This window comes from Octopus bimaculoides, chromosome 4, assembly GCF_046866305.1.
Source record: "Octopus bimaculoides isolate indiv1 chromosome 4, ASM4686630v1, whole genome shotgun sequence".
Lineage (NCBI taxonomy): Eukaryota > Metazoa > Mollusca > Cephalopoda > Octopoda > Octopodidae > Octopus > Octopus bimaculoides.
In genome coordinates, this window is record NC_142931.1 from 53,101,737 (window position 1) to 53,115,399 (window position 13,663).

The 13,663-nt window shown below is 36.7% G+C and overlaps 1 protein-coding gene across 2 annotated transcripts in view; it reads left to right on the plus strand.

Annotated features, from left to right (window-relative positions):
• Positions 1–1,078: 1,078 nt before the first annotated feature.
• The window catches only part of LOC106871830 (tether containing UBX domain for GLUT4), a 61,197-nt gene continuing 48,612 nt past the window's right edge, over positions 1,079–13,663 (plus strand). Inside the window, exons 1-3 of one of the 2 annotated variants that reach the window (XM_014918544.3) lie at positions 1,079–2,142; positions 10,004–10,062; positions 12,552–12,767. In XM_014918544.3, the coding sequence (XP_014774030.1) occupies positions 2,077–2,142; positions 10,004–10,062; positions 12,552–12,767 (341 nt within the window). In that variant the 5' untranslated portion in view covers positions 1,079–2,076. Of the gene's footprint in view, positions 2,143–5,275; positions 5,830–10,003; positions 10,063–12,551; positions 12,768–13,663 lie in introns of those variants that run through there. The other variant, XM_014918543.3, reaches the window with a different exon arrangement.

Here is a 13,663-nt window from a genome sequence, read left to right on the forward strand (position 1 = left end):
TACAAGTTCGAATATCGAAGAAATCATTATTATCATTTTAACGGCCATTTTTCCATGCGCACATGGTTCGGGTGGAATTTGTCGAGGAAGATTTTCTACAGCCCTTCCTGTCACCAGCCCTAACCTGTTTCCAAGCAAGCTAATGTTTCTTCATGACCAGACGTTTCCATGGAATATTGGAAATGAAGGACACTGCTTGCATGACGGTGGCGCTTGTTTGCAACTATGACGCAATGTGAAGGCAAAGAGACAGTTACACACACACACACACGCACGCACGCATGCACACACACATACGCGCGCACACACACACACGCACGCACACACACACACGCGCGCACACACACACACACACACACACACACACACACACACAAAGGACGTCTTTCTGTTTCCACCTACCAAATCCCTCACAAGTCTTTTGTAGGCTCAGGGCTATAGTAGAAGATACTTACCTAAAGGGTCACACAGTGGAACTGAACTCGGATCCATGTGGTTGAGAAACAAATTCCTTACCTCAAAGCCATGCCTGTACTATAATAACATGAAACATGGAATTGATTCAAGGAGATAATTCTATCCAGTACTTTTCTTATTGAAAAATCAGTTTTTACTTTAAATTTGAGAAGTTGTTATTGTCGTTGCTGTTGTTGTTTAACCTCAAGTCAATCCTGCTCAAGCAGATATATGATGAAAGGTATTCCAGCTCTGAATTTCCAATCATTTTTGCAGGTTGCTATTTCTAGCAGATCTAGTGAGCATGTAGAGGCTTTCCCCACTGAAAAAAAAGTGATCTATAAAGATGAAGAATCATATAAAAATACCTCTAGCCATTTATTGTCTGAGTTAGATGGTAGAAAATAGGGTTTCTTGAATAAATAGATACAGACTAAATACACTAATTCTTTATTATGATGTCACTTGGAAGCAGACGGGATTGAAACCTGTCGAGAGATCTGTTGGAGACTGGATTCACTTCCCTACTGCATTCTTTTGTTAATTCGAGAATTACCTCCCCTGTCATTCTTCCTCAAATTTAATCATTAAGGCAAGACTAACCCCTCAGACGTAGGAAGACACCCTTAAATTAAAGATACTCTCAATGGGAATGAAACCCAAGCAAACCAAATATGGCATATATCAAGTACAATGTTGGCTCTATCAAAAAATATAATATTCAAATTTCCACATCTCTTCATGACCTAATTATATATTCAAAATGACCGACAAGACAAACAGACCCTTATTTTAAGTCAATTTTTCTACCAAATTATCAAAGATAATATGCTCTAATTTGGAATGCCAACAGACTGGGGTACAGACTCGTAGATGCCGAATCAAAGACACTGATGAAGTTGGCCTAGATTTCATTCAGGGGTCGCTCATAGTCATATGCAGCAGTTCAAGCGTTTTGGATCCCTACGTAGTAGCATTCAAGTGTCTCTGGAAGATGAACAAATAAAATTTCAGCCTATTACATCAATTATTCTCAGAGATATCGTGACCTAAATATTGCTACTTATAGTCAGAAATGTCATTTTGAAAAAAAATGCAAAACACGCTGGAAATGGTTGGTTTTACAACAATGCCCAACTACACAAGTATAATATCCACATTTTAATGAAATATTTGCAGTTCTGCAATAATAACCTCCCCCTACTCTTCCTTACAAACATGAGTTGTGAAGAGAATGTAAAGATTTTTACAAATACATATTTTTAAAATTCATTTAAAAGTAGGAGTTGCGTCCCTTGTTTTAAATGCGTAACAATTTAATACAAACACCTTTGACTGGTTATTCTATATACTACAATTAGGCAGAATGATTAGCACTCTGGACGAAATACTTAGCGATATTTCGCCCGTCTTCTCGTTCTGAGTTCACATTCCGCCAAGGTCGACATTGCCTTTCATCCTTTCGGGGTCGATAAAAAGATTACTGGGACAATGTAATTTGAAATCATTGTACATGCTACAATTAGTATCCAAACCTCTTTAATATTTTACTCCACTGTCTACAAAATGGACTGATATATTAGTTAAACTAATCCTGCATTTAACACATATGATAAAAAGATGGAGCACTCACAACTTGAATACCAATCAAACACAGAAATATACTATTATAAAATGGATATAAAGGTATGATTCTAATAATGGTCATATTTCTAGACATTTAAAATACAAATATATTTATGATGACATTGTTACTTTAAAAGCTTTTGTGTATGTGTGTGTAAGGAAATTCAAAAGCTTAGTTTCCAAATTTGAACTGTTCCCATTTCATAACTTCGTGGCTGATGAGTTCATTTTCAAGCAATTTATTTAGTGTACGTAAGGTAGGCACCATTCTTTCCCAAACTTAACTGTTAGAAGTTAAAATCAGTTTTCCAAATTTATAAAGCCCTTACAATTTTATATATTTCTCACTTTATATCTCTGTTTATGGAAGAAATATCTAAGAGAAACACTCATTCAATTCCAACAATAGCCGTCCCTGTTTGTTTTATAATCCTCAGGTTCATGCCTACATAATATAAAAATGGTAATTTCTTTTTCTTTGTGCTGTTCAGTAGCTTTCATTACCCACAGCCATCCTTTTTTCAATTCAACATCATTATGTTGTACAGTTGTCAAAAGCAACATGATGTACAGCATTGATCATGCATTATCAGCATCATTCAACATCTGTTTTCTATGCTGGCATGGGCTGCATGGTTTGACAGATGATGAACCAGAAGACTGTGCCAAGCTCTACTGCTTTTGCATAGTTTCTATGGCTGGCTGCCCTTCTTAATGTGAACCACTTTACAGAGTGTACTGTATGCTTTTTACGTGGTAAAACTTGGCAAGTATATGCAAGAAAGGCTTATTTTCTTTAATATTCTGAATAAGTCCATTTATTGTGCAGTTGTGTTGTTCAACCATATGAAAATCTCTATGACATAAACACGAGGAGACTTAAATCATTTATGAAGAAACTAAACAGATGACATAATCTGCCTTTGATAGAGTGTCAATCTATTGTTGGTAATATTCTCAGTAGATTTGCTACTTATCCTCAACATAGATGGAATAAATAACATAAAATAATGTTTTCTCATCAGATATATAACAAAATTCCAAAAGGGAATCTAAACTCAAAGTCTAAGCTTTGGTAGTCCAGTTAACCGATATACTATACTTTTACCTGTTTCAGTCATTTTGACTGCGGCCATGCTGGAGCACCACCTTCAGTCGAGCAAATCGACCCCAGCACTTATTCCTTGTAAGCCTAGTACTTATTCTATCAGTCTCTTTTGCCGAACAGCTAAGTTACGGGGACGTAAACACACCAGCATCGGTTGTCAAGCGATGTGGTGGGGGGACAAGCACAGACACGCAAACACACCCATATATATACATATATACGACGGGCTTCTTTCAGTTTCTGTCTACCAAATCCACTCACAAGGCTTTGGTCAGCCCGAGGCTATAGAAGAAGACACTTGCCCAAGGTGCCACGCAGTGGGACTGAACCCAGAACCATGTGGTTGGTAAACAAGCTACTTACCACACAGCCACTCCTGTGCCTATATAATCACAATCTCACAATGACACTGCTCTTCTTTCTCCCTTTATACTACAATTGCTTCTATTACTCTGAGCATGTTGCACACCACCTGTCCCCAACCTATTTCATATACTCATCTGTTCCTTTTATCAGCCCTACATCATTTCAACACTAAGCTGCACTAAAAAATTTTCTCAATCATTCTTCGCCATAATGCAATTTCAGTCTCCTGGAATTCCCATCCTGTCTCTATTGTTGTTCTTTAGCCCCAAGTCAAATCTGATTGAGCAAACATATAAAGAAAAGCATTCAAATTGTGAAAATCACCTCCTTTCCCAAAAATCTTGGACTACATTATCTCACTAGCATAGCTAGAGGGGGTGGTCCACCCTAAGCAGCACTTTTATGAGAGCAGCACCACTTTTGGGTCTGCTATAGGCAATATGTATTTTTTTGTGGGGGCCTGGGAGCGGTAAACTGAAAGGTCGCTCCAGGCGACACACTCTAGCTATGCATTATCTAATATCTCCTTCCTTTTTAAGATGGTAGAATGTGATTTGAGAAATATTTGACATCTACTTCTAGCATATCAAATGATTATATATAGCAAGCACACAGGCAATCAGTTTTGTTAAAAGCAGACCACATGATACATGGCATCATAAAAATCATCTTTGCATGTTATGCCTGATGGCATTACCACATCCTGAGCATCATTACTGATGTAGTAAAACACCTTATCGCATACTTCTGTTTTCCACAAGACAGGGGGCAAAAAGGACAAAGCAGGAACATACATATAAGAAAACCAATGCCCAGAGTTCTGTAGGGTGTGTGTGAAAGGAGCATTGGTATTCATATACCATATTGTAATATCAAAGCAATGCTTTAACGTTATGACATTACATGGCTTGACAAAATAAAGTTTGATTGTTGAGTTGATGGTGCCTTACAAAAGCAATATGGAATGGATACATAAAAGGATGGGCAAAAAGTATGGGGAACTTAGAGAATTATATGAGACCAGAAGATGAGATGACAGTGTCTGTTGTTTCTCCTATAGATGTTATGTCGTGGGTTTGTAACTAGAGCCATGATGTTTTACTTGGTTGGTATTGAATTTAGGAAGGACAAGACTAACCATTTTCTCAAAACTCCTTTTCCCACCCAATCAGAAAAAAATTCCCCACAAATGTCTTTATAATCGTTATCTATGCTGTTTGAAAGGTATTTGTATAAAATTTCATTTAAAGAAATTCATTTTTCTGAAAGTTACAAGGGGAAAAAGTTGGACCATGTGAATTTTCCGAAACTCTTCTCACCACCCTTTCGGAAAAATTCTTTCCCATAAACCCCTACATGCTCTGAATCCACAGCATCTAAGCGGTATTTGTTGAAAATTTTGTTTAAAAGTATCAATTTTTCTGGAAGTCATGAGGCCACAAAATTGGTGGGGTACATATCTGTAGTTATGCCAACAAAGCTATCCAAGTGTTCACAGGAAGGGCAATAACTCCAGGTTTTACTTCTTAGATTTGTGGAAACAAATTTCAAAACCCGCGTATCTCAGGACTCCGTGGTCCGATTTACGTGAAATTTGTTTTATTCCGTTTGTATTCGCATTTCAGGGCTACTTTACTTTCAGAATATTTTCCCCATTATGCGCTGGTTTGACTGTATTAAATTACAGACATGATCGCAAGCAAGCAATTACAGAATTTTAGTAGACAGATAGATAGCGAATCAGTGACTTGTGGAAGAGAGAGAAACAGAAACTGTTTCATTATGGATTGGCTGATGCATGTGAGAGAAAGACCAAAGAAATGAGCAAATAACAAATGCCCAGCAAGTAGTAAAAGAAAACAAAAAAAAACGTTAAAAAGTTGCTGCAGCTGTACCCGGTTAGGTGTAATGGTTGCATTGGATAACAGAAGGAAAAAAACGTGCTCGCGTGTTGGTCAAAAGGACATTGGTAGTTATCAAGGTTGTTTGAGAGAGCAATACTGGAGTGAGAGGAATGATTCTTTATTATGAATAGTTACATTCGTACAAAGAGAGAGAGGGAGAAATATGTAGTTATTTTATTTTTGTTGTTATGCCGTTATATATAAACATTACCCAGCCTATCAGTGTTATCCCCCGTGATATATAATTGGAGGAGAACTTACAGTGGTGACACCGTTTCGATAGCCAATATGGCGTTTAATGTTCAAATACTGTGTCCAAATGGACGAAGACAAAATATTAAGACAAACTTCAACACCACTTTACTTCAGGTTGAGTCATGTATTTGTATTATTATTTTGCGTCTGATTTTTTCTGTTCACATTTACTTCACTGGAATATAGCATAAGGCAGACGAGTTATTGTAATTATTTCGCCCTTTCAGCTTATTTATTGATAAATATATTTATTTATCTATATCTCTCTTTCATATATTATATATATAGGCGATCTTTCGTCTATATATATATACTGTTTTATGTTTTCGACGTCTTTCTTGTGATACAGTTGTCACAACCATAACCTCAGCATGTTTTCATATTTGAAAATAATATATTATAAGAGAAGCAAGAATTGTATTATGAACCTCCACATGTTTTACTTCATTGCTCTCAAAGCAAAATAACACTAACCGTTCCTTTTTAATATACACCTTCCTTCCGCCGAGGTTGACTTTGCCTTTCGGGGTCGATAAATTAGGTACTAGTTGCGTATTGGGGTCGATCTAATCGACTCCCCCTCGCCAAAAATTTCGGGCCTTGTGCCTAGAATAGAAAAGAATATACACCTTTTCTTCTATACATGAAAACTTGCTGATCTTTTGGTCATGATAAGAAAAAGAAAACGAAATATATTTTAACCGCTGAAGTTGAAATATAATATTTTCACTTATTAATTCCTTAATATTAGTTTCAGTGATAAAAACAAATAAATGACGTTTATGTAAGAAGTTGTCAGAAGTGTATTCTTCACGTAAAGCACAGACAATTTCAACAGTGATATTTAAACACGAGTATAGGCCAATCTTAATTTGAAATTGAATGTAAACAAACGGTTTGATTGAACTATTAGTTCTAAGTTTAATTAATTTATTAATGTGCGCGTATTATACTTTTCAAGCACATTGTTCGTGTGGAATTTATATTCTTTGTCTAGGATTTGCTGAATCGAAACATCTGAAGTTCATAACGTGACAGGAGCGCTACTTTGTAACTGTAATCAAAACGCAAGATTACACCGAGCACTAAGCAGTACGAAGGGTGAATTAGTTCTCTATACAAACCGAAGTGTAAAATTAACGAATATTTCGTTATCTCGTAGTGCTGTGTTCAAATCCCTATATGCTTGGGAAAACGCTATATATTTTTGAATCACTATATGAAGCCCATGTCTAATACCCTAACTCTATTAGATCTAACTACCTTCACCACTATTGACGTAGTCATTCTTATTAGGTGATTGAACTAAATATTTTGTTATGTTGATATACTGGTATATCATTTCACTTAATTGGCGCTCGTATACTTGAGCATTCATTTAAGAATCAAGGGCGGTAATCAAAAGCGCTAACAAAAAATTTAGAAATTTCTCGTCGGTTGAGCTTCGTATATATAAAATTAATTCAGTTGTTAACTAAGAAAAATTAAAAGAAAGTATTCGCACACATAATGTTAAATGACTGTTTACTGTTTTCCGAGAGCAGATGAAATTTTAAAAGTCATAAATATTGAATCAGTTGTTTTTTTACGAAAAGATTTGAACCATAATAAAACCTATTTAAAAGATTGAGTTGTAAATATTCAATTAATTGTAGTTGATCAATACCAATATTTGTAATTTGAAATAAGTTAATCGAAAACAATAAATAATAATTAATAGTTTCATTAATCAATAACCGATGTTTTATTTAGATAAAGTTTTATTCAAAAGAAATTTCTCATCTCATTCCAGCAGTTTTGATTATTCTCACACCTTCATTATTCCAAATTCCCTTCGTAGTACTTAACTATTTTAGTTTTAGACTTAATAGTATTTAGGCAAGTATGTGTATTCTATTATTTAATATTGTGACTATGGTGTTAAGTCGTATTTTCTGTGTTTTCTTTGTTATGGATCAATGTTTTAGCCTACTCTGAGATGTGTAATAAATGATTTAGTTTTGTGGAATATATCTAGTAGCAAGATATTCTTGCCATTCGTTTTTGCCATTGATAGATTATTCTTCAGAAACTGCTGACTGCTCTCTGCCAACAGTCAAACAGATCCATTGAACCACCACTCTATCTCTTGCTATCCATACTCTTGTTTTTTGTTGTCTGTAAAACATTAAATTTGATCCTTCAATCTGAGGACCATCATACTATGGAAATGCTTTATAACTTTAGAATAACTGAATAAATCTTGGAATTAGCTTTCATTGTTTTTATTCAAGAGGAATTCCAAGGATTATGGAAGCTCTTACTTCCTCAGATTAATGATTAAAGAGAAAAATCTAGATGAGAAAATAATGTGAACAGACAAAGTGAATATGAATACAAAAAAAGAATTGGATCAACTCTTGTCTGACATTCAGAGATACAAGTGGAAATGATGGCTCTAAATGCCTTTGCAACCTTTAAGGATAGTGCTTAGCTTTAGATTCAGTGGAGATAAACAAATGAAATATAAAGGAAATGAACGTTTTAAAAAAAAACCTCGTCAAATTGACATCATTATATCATAATTTGCAAGTTTGAGCTCCTAAAAGTTATGAGTTTACAAATTATATTTGTAAACTTATAACTTTTTAGGAGCTCAAACTTGCAAGAGAAAGCCTTTGACAGGGTCCCCTAATCCCTTATCTGGTCATCAATGTGGAAACTAGGGATAGACAAGTGGTTGGCGAGAGCTGTACAAGCCATGTACAGGGATGTTATCAGTAAAGTGAGTGTTGGCAACAAGTGCAATGAAGAATTCAGGGTACAAGTAGGGGTTCACCAACAATCAGTCTTCAGTCCCCTCTTGTTCATCATAGTCCTCCAGGCAATAACAGAAGAATTCAAGACAGGCTGCCCCTGGGAACTCCTCTATGCTGATGATGTTGTTTTAATAGCTGAGTCACTACCAGAACTAGAAAAGAAGTTTCAGGTGTGGAAGCAAGGTCTAGAATTGAAGGGCCTTCAAGTTAACCTAGCAAAACCCCAAGTCTTAGTAAGTAGGAAGGCGGACAAATCACAAATCCCTTCAGGTAGATGGCCTTGCTCGATCTGTAGAAAACGCATAGGTAGAAACTCCATAAGATGTACCCTGTGTAAGCTATGGACACACAAGAGTTGCAGCAATATCAAAGGAAGGTTAACTGGGAAGATAGTTTTTTGTGTGGAAGATGCACAAGTGCAATAAACACCGAAAGTGTACAGAAAACAAATTCCATCCCATGCCAAGGGGAAAAACTAGAAGTAGTTGATAGCTTCCATTGCCTAGGTGGCCATGTCAGGAGCAGGGTTGGTTCTCTGAGAGCATAGCTGCTAGAATAAGAATAGGCTGGGCAAAGTTCAGAGGGTTCCTACCTCTGCTGGTAACAGAGGGTCTAGAGTGAAAGGTAGATTGTATGATGTCTGTGTGCAAACAGCCATGCTACACAGCAGTGAAACATGGGTTGTGATTGCTGAGGATATGCATCGGCTTAAAAAAAAATGAAGCTAGTATGCTCCGCTGGATGTGTAATGTCAGTGTGCATACACAACAGTGTAAGCATCCTGAGAGAAAAGTTAGACATAAGAAGCATCAGATGTGGTGTGCAAGAGAGACAACTGCACTGGCATTGTCATGTGATACATATAGATGAGGACAGCTGTGTGAAGAAGTGTCACACCCTAACAGTGGAGGGAACTTGTGGAAGAGGTAGACCCAGGTAGTGGAGCACGACCTTCAAACGTTGGGCATCACAGAGGTAATGACAAGCAACTGAGACCTTTAGAGACATGCCATACTTGAGAAGACCCAGCAAGCCAAGTGAGATCGGCCAGTGCCAGTGTCGCATAACTGACCCATTTAAAAGCACCCTTCAATTGTCAGGTGATATGCTATGCTTGTGAAGACCTGTTGAACCAAGTGAAATCATAGTTCTGGCCAATGCCAGTGTCGCCTGACTGGCACCCATTCTAGTGGCACATAAAGAGCACCATTCGAGTGTAGCCGATGCTTGTACCACCTGACTGGCACATTAAAAAGCACCATTCAAGTGTGGCTGATGCCAGTGCCGCCTGAGTGGCACGAAAAAGCACCCACTACACTTATAGTGGTTGGCATTAGGAAGGGCATCCAGCTGTAGAAACCTTGCCAAATCAGATTGGTGCCTGGTGCAGCCTTCCAGCTCTCAGTCAAGCCATCTAACCCATGCCAGCATGGAAAGCAGATGTTAAATGATGATGATGATCTGATGTTATTATTTTTTTCTATTTAAAGATATTAGAAGACTGCTGTAAAAAACAAGGGTTTTTACCACCTGAAGATTATTCTCTCATGTAAGTTCTTTACATTATAATCATGTCATTACCAATTTGTTAATGATAATATATTGTTAAACCAGTTTACTAAGAACCATTTTTTCAGCTATGTGACGCACTTCTAAGATCTAAGTCACTGTTATTATCTACTTGAATTGTAGCAAGATCCTATCTAATTTATGATATGTCTCAGCCTATTTCTTTCCAAAAGATTGTAATTCTCTTCTCTCATAACACATTGACACATTGACTTTAATGAAGTAATAATTATTGTTGTAGTTCATCACTACTAACACTTTTTCTTTGCTTTGTTAAGTCTCCAAGCTCATAGCACTTTTTCAATTCAGCATCTGCCAGCCTTTTAAATCAGTCCAGTCCATTGCTATTATCTATCCTTTTTTTTTTTCCACCAACGAAAGCATTAATACTAAGGTTAGTCATGAAGGAATCTCTATATAGGTGCTCTCCTTGATAGAAATAGCAGTCAAATCTTCCCCAAATCATGTCTTATCACCTTAAAAAGAGGAAAGAATACATTGGTTACTGTATTACAGAGTATATAGAACCTGATTCACAAAGAGATGATAAACTCCAGCTTCGATAGATAAATAGGTTACATGAAAAAATTTGTTTGTGATGTTGATCCCAGGGAAGCGAGGGCACTTGATAATGTGACACTCTGGCAATCTTATGTAATCCTACTGTGGGGTAAAGCTCTCATTCAACTGTAGGAAAAATGTAAATTCAATGAATTATTGTTCTAAACTTACATTTGAGAGATTGCAGCCATGATTTGGGTGTTCCAAGGAACTTCAGTATTACATTAAGTTGATTGTGTATTATTCAAAAGAGAGAAATGGTTTTGGTGAAATTGCAGCACTCTTGTTTGAAAGTAAACAAAAATAAACAGGCATGGCTGTGTGATTAAGAAGTTGGCTTTGCAAGGCTTTGGGTTCAGTCCCACAGAATGGCACCTTGTGCAAGTGTCTTCTACTATAGACCCATGCCAACCAATGCCTTGTGAATAAATTTGATGGATGAAAACTGTGTGGAATCCTATTATATATGTGTATGGCTATCCCCATCGCTTCTTGACAACTGGTGTTGGTTTGTTTACATCCTCATAATTTAGCAGTTTGATAAAAGAGATTAATAGAATAAGTATCAGACTTTTAAAAAAAAAACAACTACTGAGGTGAAATTTGTTCAAGTAAAATCCTTCAAGACAGTACAACAGTATGGCTGCTGTCCAGCAACTGACAAAAGTAAAAGATAAAAGATAAGCAATTTTCTATTTTAATGTCTTGATGTAACTGAGAAACTGAAACACAGTATTGCAGCAGTATTATCTGGTTTTACTCCTAGTTCATCACTTCCTATTCATGTATTAGACATGTCTCTACCAGGTTCTGTCCTGGTGCAAAATAAGCAACTAATTTGCTTCTGTTTACATTGGTTGTAAAAAAAAAATATTGAAAATAAATGGCCACTGTTGAATTAAAACCTTGTGAGTAAGCAAATCATTTGATAAGTTTGTTCAATTGGAGCTGGCTTGGAGCTGAACAACAACTACAGCCTCTTACCCAGTTACTTGAGTTCAATCTACTTCTCAAGTTTACATTTACTTATCTAAATAACTTCTTACTCTGTTAATCCAACCTTTTTAGCCACATGACTTGCTTGAAATAGTTATCAAATTTCCCTCAAACAAAATTCTACCATAATAAAAAAAAAAAGTGGGGGTATGTTTGATAGCATCCTCTATGTATTGTCTGCAAAAGAACTCAAATATAGCAAGTTAAATGATCACTTTCTTTACCACTATATGCCTTACAGTATTTAGATGTAACCAATTCCTAATTGCTTCACATTTTCTATTAATCCAAATCTCACTGTGGGTGGCTTTTGTCCCTTATGCAAAAGTAGAAATAATAAAATCATCATCATCATCATCATCATTTAACATCTGCTTTCCATGCTGGCAAGGGTTGAACAGTTTGACTGAACATTTGTAAACTGGGGAGCTGCACTAGGTTCCAGTCTGATTTGGCAAGGTCTCTACAGTTGGATGCCCTTCCTAACATCAACCTCTCCAAGTGTGTAGTGGATGCTTTTTATGTGCCACTTTCATGATCCCAACATCAGCCACAACTACGATCTCACTTGGCTTGACAGGTCTATACAAGCATGGCATATCACCAAAGTATTTACTTACATCTTTTCTTCTGATACAGTGGTATTGTGCCTAATTAGTATTTGTTTCAACAGGAACTAAAGAAACAAAACTGTCATAGAATTTTTTATTTGTTGATGTTGTTAAATCCCATAAAATAAGCTTTTATAGAACAAGTCTTTTATTTATATTTTTATACAAGTAGAATCACAATTAAGGATATTGCATGCATCTAATATCTCTTATTAAAAGATTAGAGGTTACTCTTATGTCTTCATGATGTTATGGTTACAATGAGTTTTTTTTTTAAAGTTTTTTTCTTGTAAATTTTCAGGCATGGTCGAACAATCCTTGATTTAACATTGTCCATTCGCTATTTAAATTTAACAAACAATGCTAAGCTAGAATTAGTGAAAGCAGCAACACCACGAAGAGAATCTGAGATAGTAGTTGCCTTACAATTGTCTGATGGTACACGACTTCAGAAAAGTTTTCTGCCTCAAGTAACATTATGGGAAATATTAGAACACTGGCAGAAGGAAGCAGACAGGTGAGTACATCCAATTGTTATGAAACCTACCACTGACAATGATACGTTTGTTTGTTTGTCTTTCAGTTCTTTTGTTTTTTGCAAATATACCCTCTTATTTTGGTTGTATATAATACATACCCTCATTTAGCCACCTGCAATATTACAAAAGACTCAGACAAAGCAGAAGTGCTGCGAAGGTGCCAGCTCATTGTTTGGGACGAATGCACCATGGCACATAAAGGATCCCTTGAAGCACTGGACAGGACCCTGAAAGACTCTTACATGAGGGCCCAGCTTTTCGGTGACAACTTATCGGGTGACTTCTCCAAGCAACTTCTCACCATTGGTGATGGGACAGCTCCCACTGATGCAGCTGGAGAGATGGCTGTCTCACACGTAGGCACACCTGTGGACACTGTGGATGACCTTACGACTGCTGTTTTTCCTGATCTGCACATAAACTACCAAAACTTGAATTGGCTGTGCGAAAGAGCGATATTAGCTCCCAAAAACATATTTATTGCGAAACTCAATGAAAACCTACTGCGAAACCTTCCTGGAAACCTTCACACTACATGTCTGTGGACATTTGTGGACCAAGAAGAGGCTGTTAATTTTCCCACAGAATTCCTCAATTCCTTGGAGCCCTCCAGACTACTGCCTCATCAACTGCACCTCAAAATTGGAGCTCCTATCATGTTGCTGAGTAACCTGGAGCTACCACGTCTGTGCAACGAAATGCAGTTAGTGGTAAAAAAATGTGCTGCCTCAGGTTATTGAAGCAACAATTCTTATGGGTTGCAACATCAGAGACAATGTCTTTATACTTAGGATACCTCTTACTCCATCAGATAAACAATGTCCCTGTCTCTTGTGTGGACTTCAGTTCCCTCTTCAACTTTGCTTTCCCATGT